This window comes from Linepithema humile, chromosome 4 (genome assembly GCF_040581485.1).
Source record: "Linepithema humile isolate Giens D197 chromosome 4, Lhum_UNIL_v1.0, whole genome shotgun sequence".
In the NCBI taxonomy this organism is placed as follows: Eukaryota; Metazoa; Arthropoda; class Insecta; order Hymenoptera; family Formicidae; genus Linepithema; species Linepithema humile.
The window spans coordinates 9600243-9616814 of record NC_090131.1 but is presented as its reverse complement, the minus strand read 5'-3'; the positions used below and the strand labels follow the sequence as shown (position 1 = coordinate 9616814).

The 16572-nt window shown below is 30.4% G+C and overlaps 2 protein-coding genes across 11 annotated transcripts in view; one reads left to right on the top strand and one right to left on the bottom strand.

Annotated features, from left to right (window-relative positions):
- Oseg5 (intraflagellar transport protein Oseg5) overlaps positions 1-16572 on the bottom strand; it is a 323588-nt gene that overhangs the window by 238487 nt on the left and 68529 nt on the right. The gene's annotated exons all lie outside the window — the stretch shown is intronic.
- LOC136999635 (uncharacterized) lies at positions 5062-12029 on the top strand. Of its 2 annotated transcripts, none has more exons than XM_067354053.1 (6): positions 5062-5626; positions 7085-7356; positions 7425-7498; positions 9075-9243; positions 9333-9427; positions 9529-12029. In XM_067354053.1, the coding sequence occupies exons 1-3, from the start codon at positions 5611-5613 to the stop codon at positions 7491-7493; spliced, it is 357 nt and encodes a 118-aa protein (XP_067210154.1). In that variant the 5' UTR covers positions 5062-5610; the 3' UTR covers positions 7494-7498; positions 9075-9243; positions 9333-9427; positions 9529-12029. The 2 variants fall into 2 exon arrangements, with proteins under 2 accessions (XP_067210154.1, XP_067210152.1); XM_067354051.1 differs by having other exon boundaries at positions 10284-12027.

Genomic DNA, 16572 nt, shown 5'->3' with positions numbered 1-16572 from the left:
TGAAGCGTCTTGGTGCGATCGGCGGAACGTTTAGCGCAAGCGCGTAAGATCGAGTCGTAGCGGTTGGTACCAAGATCTATAGAGAAAAATAATGAGAGGAATCAATTGGTGTAAAAAAATACATAGTTGACTTTAAGAAAAAAGTTTATATATTTAAGAAGAAAGTATATTATATCATATCTGCTAAATATAGCTTAAATATAGCTCTACTAGATTTTTTCTTAAAGACAACTATGTGTTTTTTTTATACCAATTGATTCCTCTCATTATTTTGTGCATAAAAGTGTTGATGTAAGATAATTGAAAAATATTTAACGAGATATTTTATAGTTTATGTACAATTATGTCAAATTAAAGTATAAAATATCTTGTAAACAATTCAATTTTTGGTCATCCTAGTTTTATAACTTTTTACGACAAATATTATGAGAAATCGATTTATATAAAAAAATTAAAGTGGTTCCATTTAAAAAAACAAAAATGACCTTCAAATCTCAGAAGCGCTTCCATCCAAGGTCAAACAAATATCCCTATATTTTTTCCCTCTCCAAATCCTACAACTTTTATTTAAAAAATTTTTTTATTTAACTCGGTGTTTCTGAGATATTTGAGTGGCTTGTTTAAAATGGGACACCTTGTATTTCTCATTACTCTTGATAGCATTGCAGGCATAATAAATACAAAATATATTTTGTATTTATAAAAAATTATAAAGTAAGTAATTTTCCCAACTCGCCAATATACGCGCAACGCGCAAAAGTACAAGTACAGTGAGTATACAAAGTACAGTAAGTATATAGATGCAAAAATATAGTGTCAACTACTGTAAATTATTTTAACCTGTAAATAACAGGTGTAAAAAAAAGTGGTACAATAGGGCTCCAGGCGACGATCCACTTAAAAAAAAATCGAACGCGCCATAAGTGGAACCTCAAAGGTGGTGCGGAAGACCACTACTTATTAATAGTACTAATAAAATTACCAATCTACATCTATTTGACTGCATTTTTAATATGCTACTGTGTTCCTCCACTAATCTCCACAGTACATGTATATGTAGTTACTGCTGTAATCTTGCTAATATGCAGTAGTTTAAAATAAATAATTAAAAGCTTTGCAGGCGTGTAATCTTTCATGTTGATAAATGTAAAATAACAAGCATGGCTAAACGAGTAAGGCGAATGGCAAGAATATTAAAAATCTCGTGTTTGAAAACTGTGATTTTGTAACTTTTTTTCCTTTTTCGATATTTATTTTAAGTAAATTATTAGATAATGTTTTTGGCTAAAAGAAATTATTTTATCTTTATTAAAAATATTCACATATGTTAAATTAGCACTTTGTTGCAACATTGTAAAATAACTTCATTTTTCTATTAACAATAGCAGATCTGTATTATTTCTAAAATTGTTAGTTTAATATATGCAAATATTAATAATAAATAGAAAATATTATTTTTTTGGGCAAAAAAATATTATCTAATAATTTACTATGTTAGAAATAAATGTGGAAAAAAGAAAAAAAAGTTGCACGAAGCAGGTCTCGAACAGGTGATCTCTAATATTCCAGCCACTCGCCTCAGAATTTCTTTTCTGAATCAGAAACGCTTGTTTTTAACATGCAAGTAGCATGCATTTATCGTCTGTTGTGTCGGCTCGGTGGAAGGGAGACGTTCGCTCTCTTCCATTGGTTGAACGGCCGAGCTCACACGGATACGTGACGTAGCGCTTCTGTAAGGTTGTGTGAGGCAGCGGAGCCGGGACCGCTGTGGGAAATATCGCATCACTGGTACGACGGAACGCCTGTCGGCGGGCGCGTTCGTAGATGCGTCGCGAATCCGTTTGATAGTCGATCGATACGGGTCGCTCGGCGGCGCGGATTGGTCGACGCGGTTTTGCCTGCCGGATGGAGTTTGATTTAAAATGCCGGTGTGCGACAAGATCTATAGAGAGAAGGTTACCTCATGCGCAAAGAGGGACGAGCGGCAAGAGGGGCAAATGCAGAGAGGGGCGAACGGCAAGAGGGGCAAATGCAGAGAGGGGCGAGCGGCAAGAGGGGCAATAATGATCTCATCGGCGAACAGAAGCTGTCTCAGACAGCTACTGTTTGTCGATGAGATCATCATGCTCTCCCCTTCCTTCATCGCCCCTCGCCATCAAACTGTTTCTAGCTCCCCCCTTACTTCATCGTCCCTCGCCCTCAACCGGTTTTACTAAGGTAACCTTCTCTCTATAGACCTTGGGTGTGCGGAGATGTGATATTTAGATCGGAAGCCGAGTATACTCGACGGACTACGAGAACGCTCGTAGAGGGATGTTCGTTGTCTAGCAGCGAACAGAATCTGGTGAAATAGACATACAGCCGGGCCTCTCTTATACCTGGCTGTCGGCCGACTGACTTCGGACAGAGCTGCCAGTTTTCTCCGGAGAGCTCCATATGCACACAACCGAGATCCGCTGACGTCACGTGTCCGTGTGCACTCGACTGTCAGTCTGGTAGAAGTGAGCAGACCTATGTTTTGTATCTCCTTTTCACCAAGCCTAGCATTAAACCGGTTTTGAGGCTCGCACGATTTCTTCTACCAAGCGTTGGCAGCGAAAATGCTTTCCCGAATTTCGTTCCACGCGACTAAGTCGACTAGCAACGTGTTGCTTTTGCTCGACGCAATATTTTTTCTGAGATTTACAGTCTTTTATAAAACATATATCATATTTATATTAATAAAATATTTTAACATTATGTATCTACAGAATATTTCACGTAATGTATTAATGTATTAATGTATAAAATAAAAATAAAGTAATAAATATTACATATCGTTAATACATTTTCTATTATAATAAAAAATTATGTGTATCACAATATACGTGTATCATAATAATTAAAAAATGAATATTTAACGAGATATTATGTGTATATTAAATATGCTTAAAGCTTACCCACATAGCAAAGATCTCCCCAGGACATTTCAATTTGATCGAAATGGTCCCAGTTTGATCCAGAGTAAAACGTTATCCGTATGATTACCTGAGGATATCCCGTGTAACATGTCCTGTGGATATCTTATGTACGATCTCCACAGGACATCCCATTTTGATCAAAATGATCCGAACGATACAGATTGATAATAAATAATCATTCGTAGGATTTCCTGAAGATATTTCTAGTACAAAAAATATACGTACATTAAAAAAAATTGCTTTTTCTTCAAATTTAGCAAAAGATTTCTTACATAAATATTTTTTGTAAAACATTTTCTTTTTGCTTAATTTGAACAGAGAACAAATTTAATTTTGTGTGCATGCGTAGACACACATATAACATACAAATATAATTTTAATCCGTCCATTTGTTAAGATCAAAGTACAAGTATATATAGAGAAAATATTTATTTCTATTAAATGACGATACTAGAACTTGGTCATCGAGTTCTTGGTTCGAGAAGCCAGTATATATAAGATTATCGCCTTTTGATTACCTAACCTTTCTCGGATCGACAACTCGAATCGAATTCTAGTGTCGTAGATCGGTGAACATTGAGATTAACGCATCCCTGCTTAAAAAAGTGGATTAGAAAATATAAAACTGTATAGAAATATTATCTGAATTTAGACACTTTTTTATCCACTTGAATCCGCTTCTATCAAGTGGAGGGAAAATTTTATCTAGTTCTATCCGGTTCTTCAGTTATACATATCTTTCCCAAAATACAAATTCAAAGTCTATTCAATTCTATCTGGAATAATCAAAAATTCAAACGCTATACGTTTTCATCCGAACGCGGTATAGAGATTTTATCCAAACGAATCCACACTTGTATCCGAATGTTCCCTCCGGCATCTCTTTCCATTTTTATCCTATCTAAATGATACTCATCCTATCCAATTGAATCCAAATTGCCAACGCTATACGTTTTCGTCCGAACACGGTACAGAGATTCTATCCAAACAAATTCACACTTGCATCCAAATGTTCCCCCCGGCATCTCTTTCCATTTCTATCCTATCTAAACGATACTCATCCTATCCTGAATAATCAAAAATTTATAGCTCTTTTAAAGAAAACGTCAGATAATTATTGTGAAACTTAGTTCTTTCTACTCGATATCTATACAGTGACGTATAGTTTTACTTTTTATGAATTATTCGTTTACTTATACAATATATACAGAGTGTCCCATTTTAACTTTGAAATGCGAATCTCTCTAAAACGGAATATTTTTAAGGAAAAATGTTTCAGACAAAAGTTATAAGATTTGAAAAGATTTATTTACTGATCTTATCAATTTGACCTTGGATGTTGTCGCCAATGTTAAAACAAGTCCTTGAATTTTTTAAATAAAATCCTCCATTTTTTATTGTACATTTTTGTAGCAGATCTCAAGAGCTTTCCAAAACACTATAATTAAGTATTTTTTTATTAAGTACTTTTCGAATCATTTTATATTTTATTTTGACATATTTTAATATAAAATTTAAAATATCTTGCAAAATTTTTAATTTTCAATAATTTTACCATAATACTTTTATGTACAGAATAATGAGACAAAACAATTGATATAAAGAAAAACACATAATTATTAAAAAAAGTACATTATAACTTACATACACTTTTCTTTAAGAATAATTATGCGTTTTTCTTTAGACCAATTGATTTGCTCATCATTCTGTACATAAAAATATTATAATACGATTATCGAAAACTAAATATTTTATAAGATATTTTAGATTTTATATATCAAAATATGTTAGATTAAAATATAAAATAACTCGATAAATACTTAATAAAAAAATATTTTATTATACTGTTTTGGAAAGCTCTTAAAATTAGTTATAAGAAGATGCAATAAAAAATAAGGGGTTTCATTTAAAAATTCAAGACTTTGTCCTAATCTTGGCTACGCCACTCGAGGTCAAACTGATAAGATCAATATAAATAGATCTAACAACAAACAATACAACAAACAATACAACAAACAAAAGAAAAGACGAGAACGCTACTTGCTTTTCCATCCTCCTTAAAGATTTAATGCCCTGCTCTCTGTCTATATACACATATTTTCGCACATAACTTTCTTTCACGCGAGTATCTCAGCCAATGAAAGGCGCTATGGCGATATCGCGGCTCGCGGCGCTCACGGTGACAATGGAGAGATGGGAAGAGTAGTCCAGTAGGCCAGCGGCGGAATGGCCGGGCGCATGTGTTATTAAGAAGACAAAAGAAAGTAGACTCTGGAAACTCGGTCTCAAGCGCTCGAGCATTTATTTCGGGCCATCACTGTCGTCAGTCGTCATCAGTATACAATAGTGTTATCGTCATACTCATTCGCTTATCGTCCATGAGAGGATATATCCGCGAATTCGCGAGTTAAATGAATGCTGCTTTGTTTGATCACTATATATTATTATCACCGACCGCCGACAAGTCTCCCAGAGAACATCGCGTAATGAATAAATTCGCGTGTGTCACATATTTAAACACGTGTTCGCATCACAGTGCAACGCAAATAATCCAGACAGCATCCATAAAAAATTTTAGCGGAGATGTTGACAAAAAAAAAAATACAAAGAGTATTGCAATGGAAACATAAGCGGGATATGTACAGCAAGGATGCACTTTGTGGAAAGTGAGTAATAATATTAATTTCTATATTACACAGATTGTCAGATAGTTTTATATTTTTTTCTATATAAATATTATATATATATATATATATCTACAGGGTGTCAATTAAGTCCCGGGACGGCTGAATATTTTCTCATGTAAGGTATTTTTGAAAAAGGTCAAGGTCATTTCTGAAGTAATTTTCAACGAGGAATTCAACGGTGACCTTCAATTTGACCTTGAGCTTGACCTTCAAGGTCATTTCAAGGTTAGGTTAGGTTTTTTAAATAGAAACTCCTATTTTTTATTCCAAAATCTAATAGCTGGTGTCAAGAGCTTTTCAAAACACTATAATGAAGTTATTTTTCATTAAGTACTTTTCGAGTTATGAGGCTTGTAAATTACAGTATTTTGACATAAAATACAAAATATCTTGTAAAACATTCAATTTTTGGGAATCTTACCTTAATACTTTTATGCATAAAATAATAAGACGAATCAATTGGTATAAAGAAAACACATAGTTGCTTTCAAGAAAAAGTATGCAGTTGCATGTTGCAAACTACATATTTTTTCTTGAAAGCAACTATGTGTTTTCTTTATACCAATTGATTCGTCTTATTATTTTATGCATAAAAGTATTAAGGTAAAATTCCCAAAAATTGAATGTTTTACAAGATATTTTGTATTTTATGTCAAAATACTGTAATTTACAAGCCTCATAACTCGAAAAGTATTTAATGAAAAATAACTTCATTATAGTGTTTTGAAAAGCTCTTGACACCAGCTATTAGATTTTGAAATCAAAAATAGGGGTTTCTATTTAAAAAACCTAACCTAACCTTGAAATGACCTTGAAGGTCAAGCTCAAGGTCAAATTGAAGGTCACCGTTGAATTCCTCGTTGAAAATAACTTCAGAAATAACCTTGTCCTTTTTCAAAAATACCTTACATGAGAAAATATTCAGCCGTCCCGGGACTTAATTGACACCCTGTATATTAATATGTCAATAATATATTTGTAATCGATTTTGAATGTTTCTTTTCTGAATTTATATACAATATTTATCAGTCTCGGCATATAAATGAAAAATATTTTTTACAAAACTCTTGAAGTACTTTTAATTTAACACAGAAGCTTTTTCTATTTATATAAACTATATATAAGAACTATTTGATTTTTGTGCCGATTGGAATGTATTGTGTTTTATATATGTACTTCACATGCTTTGTATTGTTTTTTTTTGTCACGACGACAAATAGGCCAGAGCTGTTTTATAAGACTTCAGACATAAGACAGTATTGTGCGTCACGTGTTTTAAAGTAATGCACAATACTGTCTTATGTCTGGAATCTTACAAGACAGCCATTCTGCTTAGGCCCATAGTCGTATACTATACGTTATTGACAACAAAAAATTAATAATAAATTATAATAAAAAATATTTATTTTTGTACATTAACAAATATTAAATGTGTAGACACGCAAGAGAAAGCTACAGAACGAATGCTGAAAGAAAGAAGAATAAATATTCCGAAGCATCTTATGACTGATACTACGACTGATGTCGACAGCGATAATACTAATGTTCAGCAGCCGACAAATAAAAAAAGCGAACAGGAACGTCAAAAAAATATGACGAACATATTGAGGAAAAAATTAATTGCTTCCGAAGCTGCATCAGTAATGAAAGAACAAAATTTAAATCGTATTAATGTATCAGCATCTGTTGAGACGAGATGCAACGAACCGGTAAATACCACTACCCATATGTAGAAGAAACTTGTAATTGTGAAATAATGCTTATAACATTTTTTCAGTTACCTAAAAGGATGAACGTAACACTTGAAAAAACACCAGATGAAAAAAAGGGCCTTCCAAAGATGTAGACAAGGTAAATTACAAATACGTACATTTGAAATTCTTTCCAAGTAGATACAACAACTTTGCATACGAATTTGATATGAATCGGAAAAGGAGAAAAGCATGTAATAATTGAAATATGTCTTTATGAAATGTTAAATTGTTATGTAAATAGTATAAAATAGTCTAATAGTTCAGAAAATAGTCAAAAAATCGTGAAATTGTTAATAACAAATCGGAGAACTTGTTTAAAGCGCGTGAAACTGTTCAAAATTGTTTTACAATGTTTACCGAAATGTTATGCATTGTCAGATAATTTCCTGATTTATAAACTACTTTTTCATTCTTAAAATACTTCTCAATTGCCAAAATACAATTTTTTAAACATTTAAAATGTTTTTTGAAGTATTATGCGTTTTTTAAACTTTTAATTTTTAATTTTTCCATTTTTTAGACGACTTGCCGATGTTGTACAAAAAATTTTTACGATCGAAATTTTTTTAAAGTTGTTCAACAGTTTCATGTGTTTTAACAAATTCTTTGTTTTTTGTAACATTTTTCCGTTTTTTGGACAATTTTCTTTACTTTTTAAATGTATCATTAATATAACAATTGTAAATTTGTAAAAATATTGTTCCAGCTTTTATATGTTTTTATGCTTTGAATTTCAAAATGTTGGATTATACACTCAAAAAAATGATCTTGCAATAATAGCTAAAATTTTCTAGGTGTAAAAAATTAACTAAAACAAATAAATGATTAGCAACTGTTGTGATATTGCATATGTAATTACTTAATCAGTTTAGATGACAGAAACAGAATATATATCTGTATTGTTTGTGAACTTTAAAAAGAAAGTTTCTCTAAAGTGCCTATCTATATAAAATCAATCACGTGTTAGATCATGCAATGAATAACATTTAGCAATGGTACCTAAATTTTTCAGAAGCTATTGCTAGAATATTACTGCTATAAATTCTATATGTGACAAACAATGTTTTCACAGATACGAAAAATAGCGATACATTCTTGTTGCGATATCTAGAAATCTAACTACATCAGCGAAATATTTTTTTGAGTGTAGCTGGACACCCTTTTGTACACTCAAAAAAATGATCTTGCAATAATAGCTAAAATTTTCTAGGTGTAAAAAATTAACTAAAACAGATAAATAATTAGCAACTGTTGTGATATTGCATATGTAATTACTTAATCAGTTTAGATGACAGAAACAGAATATATATCTGTATTGTTTGTGAACTTTAAAAAGAAAGTTTCTCTAAAGCGCCTATCTATATAAGATCAATCACGTGTTAGATCATGCAATGAATAACATTTAGCAATGGTACCTAAATTTTTCAGAAGCTATTGCTAGAACATTACTGCTATAAATTCTATATGTGACAAACAATGTTTTCACAGATACGAAAAATAGTGATACATTCTTGTTGCGATATCTAGAAATCTAACTACATCAGCGAAATATTTTTTTGAGTGTATAGAAATCAATATATAAATAATGTTTTATATTTAATATACTATTCAATATAATATTTTATACGTTTTACAGTGTTTAATATTAATACATTTATTGCAATCATTTTCAGATGTTAATGGAAAAAGATCAAAAAATTGATTATTTGTAAAAACGTCTTTTGCAAGTCGAAAAGTTGCTGGAGAGCGAGCAGGCAGAAAAAAAGGAATTGTTCTCCTGAATTTAGAAGTTGAATTTAGAATTGCAAAAAACCGTTATTAATCAGTTCGCAGCCGCACAAAGTAAGTTATACTTTTATATACAAATTTATTGTATCCTATTTACAATTACTGACATTTGACATGATTCCTTGTTTTGTTTCTCAAAATAGCTTCAATTTCCGATTTAAATGCTGAAATAAAAAGCACAGCGAAATCTGCAGGAAAAGAATGCGCCGACGTGCTAGGAAAAATCGACGATGAAAAGGTAAAGCAATTTATGAAAAATGATACGTAGTTTGTTACTGTTATGAGCATATATAAAAATGGAAAGGATTAAATGCTTATACATTTGAATCCTGGTTTCAGTTGAAAAAGGTGGATAGAAATGGAAAGGATTAAATGCCTATACATTTGAATCCTGATTTCAGTTGAAAAAGATGGATAGAAATGGAAAGGATAAATCCAGATCGAAATCAGGATTCAAATGTATAGGCATTTAATCCTTTCCATTTCTATCCATCTTTTTAAGCAGGGCAGGCAGTGAAGTGTGAGTTTTGTGCTGTGATTCTCCCTTAAAAAACGGAAAAAGACGCATAAGCGATAACATATAAGGCGTCAGGAACTATTAAATTGACAGATAATTATTAAAATCTAAAATAATTATATCATACGCAGGTCATCTTTCTATATATATCATAAATAAGGTTATGTTTGAGAGATGTTGGCTAGTAGAACACCACTACTACAATTTTTATTTATATATTTTATATTAATTTTTCTGCTACATATTGTATATTTATAGCACAATTATATATATGTGTATGTATATATATATATATATATATATATATATATATATATATAATTTCTACAAATAAGTTAGTTTTACGTATACACACACATACAAACACATAAACATACACTTAAACACATAGATATTTACACTAATAAACCTATACATAATGCATATACATATAACACATACATTAGATTTAGTTATTAAATTATAAAAATTAGATTAACTTTCCATCTCATTAAACATCTGGTTTAAAAAAATTAAAAATATATTGAGAAGTATATGTTTATATTTATGTTATATAAATGTTTATACGTATTTGTAGGTGCAGTTCAATTAAAATATCCGCAAGCTACCGAGCACGAAATTTCGGAACCAAATAAATCATGGCTTCGTCATGCAACTGAAAAAATTAAAAAACTGAATGCTGCACAATAAAATATTCAATATTTTTTTTTTATATTTTGTTCATGTGTATAATTCATACAGAATATTAGCAATTTTATGTATAAAATATTATGTATGTAATATTATTCATATTAAGTTATAATATTTAGTAATATTAAGTTTATTAATTTATATCTAACACTGTGACTAGTGCAATTTTGAAATGTACAAGACGTATCTTTAGTTTTCGTTTTTATATATATAAATTTTATTTTTATTGTGATTATTTTTATATTATATAGTAAATAAAAAATTTAAAAAAAATTACATATTTTATAATAAAATGTGCTTCAAATGTACTATTATTTATATTACTTATACGTACTTTACCTTTTTTGAAATGTGTCTATTTCTTAAAGTAATGTAATTTTGAACTTGGCCGGAGACACTACCGTGTCTCCTGATATAATAGGTTTTTATTTTTAGAAATTTTGCTAATAATCTTTCTTTTATGCTTATAGAGATACTTACATGTCAAATGTCTATATAAAATATTTGAAAAAAATATGTATTTTGAAAAAATGTTTCAAAAATTGTTTAGTTTTAAAGGAGTAATAAAAAGTAGTAATAAAACAATATCTTGATAGTGGTGTCATTAAAGCGAGATTGTCGTAATTTTTAAAAATATAAATAATAATTAATATGAAACTTTTCGAGAGAGGAAGAGAGAGACGTTACTTATTAAGATTACTGTTTTATTGCTTCTTTAACTTAAAACTAAACAATTTCTGTTTAAATCTTTTTAAAAAATATATTTTTTAAAGACATTTTAAATAAATATTTAAAATAGATATTTTTCTGGGTGGTATTTATAGTCCGATTTTATATTTAGAATCGTCTTATGATTTCATTCACTAATGAAATAATGTTGCGCAATCATTTTGTTGATTGAATGAGGTTTTAAAATGATTTCGAATATAAAATCGGATTATGAACACCATCCTATATTTAATGATTTTATTTAGATTTTATCTGGATAAAAAAAGATATCCAGGGGACATTGTTGGGATCTAATTTAATCATATGTAGGATATCCCAGGGATATCCCAGGTATTTATTTTTAGATGTCCTACGGATATCTGAAAAGCGGACATTCGGATATTCTACGGATGCCCTACGAATATCCTACGGCTTTGTACAGACATCCCAGGGATATCTGAAAATCCTTTACATTACATCCCACGGACATCCGTAGGATGAAATTTTGCTATGTGGGTATTTTCGTCGCAATTAACTCATGTTAATATGTCTTAATAGAAAAAATGTTTTTCTACTAAAATTGTAGAAATATTACTTGTTTTGTTTATATATTATGATACACATATTTTTTTATTATAATAGAAAATTTATTAACAATATATAATATTTATTACTTTATTCTTATTTTATACATTAATACATTAATACATTACGTGAAAAATCATATTCTGCAAATACATAATGTTAAAATATTTTATTAATATAAATATGATATATGTTTTATAAAAGACTGTAAATCTCAGAAGAAATATCGCGTCGAGCGAAAGCAACATGCCGCTAGTCGACTTAGTCGCGTGGAACGAAATTCGGGAAAGCATTTTCGCTGCCAACGCTTGGCAGAAGAAATCGTGCGAGCCTCAAAACCGGTTTGATGCTAGGCTTGGTGGAAAGGAGATATAAAACATAGGTCCGCTCACTTCTACCAGACCGACAGCCGAGCACACACGGACACGTGACGTCAGCGGATCTCGGTTGTGTGCGTATGGAGCTCTCCGGGGAAAACTGACAGCTTTGACTTCGGATCGGCAAGCATCGGCGGTTTCGACCAAGATCTATAGAGAGAAGGTTACCTCAGGCAAACCGGTTGTGGGCGAGGGACGATGAAGTAAGGGGGGAGCTAGAAACAGCTTGTAGGCGAGGGGCGACGAAGGAAAAGGAGAGCATGATGATCTCATCGACTAACAGTAGCTGTCTCTCTCGCACGCTTTAGTGTTTTCTCTCTCGCTCCTTTAATATAGAAATGCTTTGAGTTTTTATCGAAAAAATACTTTTATTTTGTAAAATATTGATAGCACTGGAAATTGCGTAATAAAAATTGAAAAGTAAATTAGAAAGGCGCTATAAATTACATATATTGCAAATTATAGCGCTAGATATTTAACGTTTATAATGTTAAATATCGCTGCAACAAATGCATTTGTGATACAAATTGCTTTGTACTCGTATTTAGACTGTAATATCAATAAAAATAAAATATAATTTGAGGATATACACAAAAAACATCATTTGTAAAGTAGTAAAATAAAAGAAAAAATAGTACATATTTAAAAATTATTTTTAAAATAATATTTACTGTTTATATGCATTATTTACAAAAAAAAATAATATAAAAAAATTTATTTTTTATATTTAATTGTGAAAACCTCAAAAATTGTCAAGAAATTGTAACTGAAATTCAAATGTAAGTACAATTCTAGGATAATATAAAAAGCATCATACACAAATTTATTATGATACAAACTTAAATAATGAAATTGTAATATATGTTTCAACATTGCAAATGTGAATATTTATATGATAAAATTTACAAAGTGTTAACAATTTTCAAATATTTGCTAATAAAATATTATTGAAATGTTTCTGTTGAAATCTTAAAATAATTCTTTAAAACAAATATGATGGGGTATATATTAGGGATCATTAAATATGCGGCAACATTGTGATTATAAAATTTTATAAGTATCTATAATAAAAATTAAGTATAATAAACATAATAAGTATATAAGTATAATAATAAAATTTTTATAAGTATCTATAATAATAAAAATACATATATGTTGTATTAATCTGTTAATATAAAGAAATTTATTTGCGTTAAATTAATTAATAATTTTTTTATATTAACAGATTAATACAACATATATGTATTTTTATTATTATAGATACTTATAAAAATTTTATTATTATACTTATATACTTATTATATTTATTATACTTAATTTTTATTATAGATACTTATAAAATTTTATAATCACAATGTTGCCGCATATTTAATGATCCCTAATATATACCCCATCATATTTGTTTTAAAGAATTATTTTAAGATTTCAACAGAAACATTTCAATAATATTTTATTAGCAAATATTTGAAAATTGTTAACACTTTGTAAATTTTATCATATAAATATTCACATTTGCAATGTTGAAACATATATTACAATTTCATTATTTAAGTTTGTATCATAATAAATTTGTGTATGATGCTTTTTATATTATCCTAGAATTGTACTTACATTTATGAATTTCAGTTACAATTCCTTGACAATTTTTGAGGTTTTCACAATTAAATATAAAAAATAAATTTCTTTATAGTATTTCTTTTGTAAATAATGCATATAAACAGTAAATATTATTTTAAAAATAATTTTTAAATATGTACTATTTTTTCTTTTATTTTACTACTTTACAAATGATGTTTTTTGTGTATATCCCCAAATTATATTTTATTTTCATTGATATTACAGTCTAAATACGAGTACAAAGCAATTTGTATCACAAATGCATCTGTTGCAGCGATATTTAACATTATAAACGTTAAATATCTAGCGCTATAATTTGCAATATATGTAATTTATAGCGCCTTTCTAATTTACTTTTCAATTTTTATTACGCAATTTCCAGTGCTATCAATATTTTACAAAATAAAAGTATTTTTTCGATAAAAACTCAAAGCATTTCTATATTAAAGGAGCGAGAGAGAAAACACTAAAGCGTGCGAGAGAGACAGCTACTGTTAGTCGATGAGATCATCATGCTCTCCCCTTCCTTCGTCGCCCCTCGCCTACAAGCTGTTTCTAGCTCCCCCCTTACTTCATCGTCCCTCGCCCACAACCGGTTTGCCTGAGGTAACCTTCTCTCTATAGATCTTGGGCCTTCACTAGGCGGAATTCGGAACAGTCGGATGTGGGGGTCCGTTTAGCGATTGACCGTCGGTGTTTGTGACAAAGTTTTATCGGCGCTCGTTACGCCCTTGGTTGGCTACGGACGATGGACGGTCCTCTTCTACGTCATTGAACACGTGACTGACTTCAACAGACTTGTAACTGTAAACTGTTATGGAGAGCGCATTTGGGGCCCATATCAATTATTAATACATAATTATTAATACTTTTTATTACGATCAATGTAGAATATTTAGAATTCATATAAATTATTAATATGTTTTATTACGATTAATGTTAATTATGTGTAAAGCTGGGATTATATAAAAATGCATATTTTATATTATTAATATGAATACAAAACGGCTTGCATATCTACACAAATTACGTAAAAACAAAGCGTTAGAGCCTACTTTTATTTTGCATATTTTGCATATATGTATCTTTTTGAGCATATTTCTTGTAAAATTGCATATTTCCATTTTGTCAATTATGTTATTGGAATATATGTGTACGATCAAGATCGATACTTTCTGTCGTTGGATGATTCCGCTCGTGCAGTGCGAGTACTAACATATATCGCTAAAATACCTGTGAATCTAAAGCAGGCCATACACGATCGAACATACTCGGCGAGCATTTTGATGAAAATAGTTGACAGCTGGCTCGGCGAACATGCGCGATCCTCTCGAGTTCAACTGTTCGCCGGACGTGTCCTGACATGTTCGACCGTGTTTGGTCTGCCTAAAAGATGCAGCTAGTCAGTTGAAGCTAACTAATTGCACTGATCGTTTTTGTTTCTCGTATTTTATTTTCAATAATGCCGAAGTCAAATTTACTTGTATCGCTGTAGATAAAAGATTACCCCGAACTCTATTTAGATAAAGGCAGTGTATTCTGCAAATATTGCAGTAAAACTGTAAGTTTTTTTTTCACGTTTTATTATTTTTTTGTCAATTTATTATTTATTTTAGGTATCATGCAATAAAAAATTTCAAATAACGCAGCATCTTGGCACTAGTTTGTATAAAAATAATTCAATAAAATTTTAAAACTTAGCACAACTTACTTTAAATCAATCGTTTGCTTCAACATCTAAAAACAAAGAACAGGAATCTTTCCATTTTGACTTATGCAATGCTTTAATTAGTGCAACTATTCCGCTAGCGAAATTAGATAACACAATGTTTACAACATTTTTGGGAAAGTACACTAAATTTTCAATAGCTGATCGCAACACCATAAGAAACAAATACGTAAATATAGTGTTTCAGGAAACAATGGCCAAAATTAAAGATGCAATCAGCAACAACAACATTTACATTGTTGTAGATGAAACAACAGATACTTGTAGACGATATATTGCCAATTTATTAATCGGTATTTTAAATAAAAATTACGCCGGAAAATCGTATTTAATTGGTGCACAAGAATTAGACAAAACAAATAATGTAATTATCTCAAGATTTGTAAACGATTGTTTAACAAGGTTTTATCTACCAAATGCTGTTCCAAGTGAGAACGTGTTACTGATATTGTCAGACGCTGCGGCGTATATGGTAAAGTCAGCACAAAATTTGAAGATTTTTTACAGTAATTTGATCCACGTTACATGTTTGGCCCATGGAATTAACAGAATAGCGGAAGAAATACGCAATGAATTTCTTGATATTAATAGAATGGTCAATAAGACGAAAAAAGTATTTATCAAAGCACCGCTACGAGTCCAACATTATAAAGATAAACTCCCTGGGCTGTTCCTTCCACCACAACCCGTAATTACAAGATGGGGTACGTGGCTTGATGCGACTTTATTTTATGCGGAGAACTTCGAAACGATAAAAGAAATAGTGTGTTCTTTTTTTGATGATTCGGCAGTAATTACAGATTGCAAAAATATATTAAATAAAGCGCAACTACCTCAAGAGTTAGCTTTTATTAAAGCAAATTATGGTTTTATCAGCGAATTGCTAACGAAACTAGAAACTCGAGGCATGGAACTCTCTGAATCTATAGAATTGATTCAAAGCTTCAAAAACAGAATCAACAACGTCAAAGGTACAATAGGACAACGGATTAAAACTAAATTAGGAGAAGTTTTAAGAAAAAATAAAGGGTTTACTCAGTTTACTAAAATATCCAATGTATTGCAAGGAAACCATGAGGAAAGTATTCAAATGAGTCCCTCAATTATCTGCAAATTTAAGTATGCGCCAATTACATCTGTTGATGTAGAAAGAAGTTTTT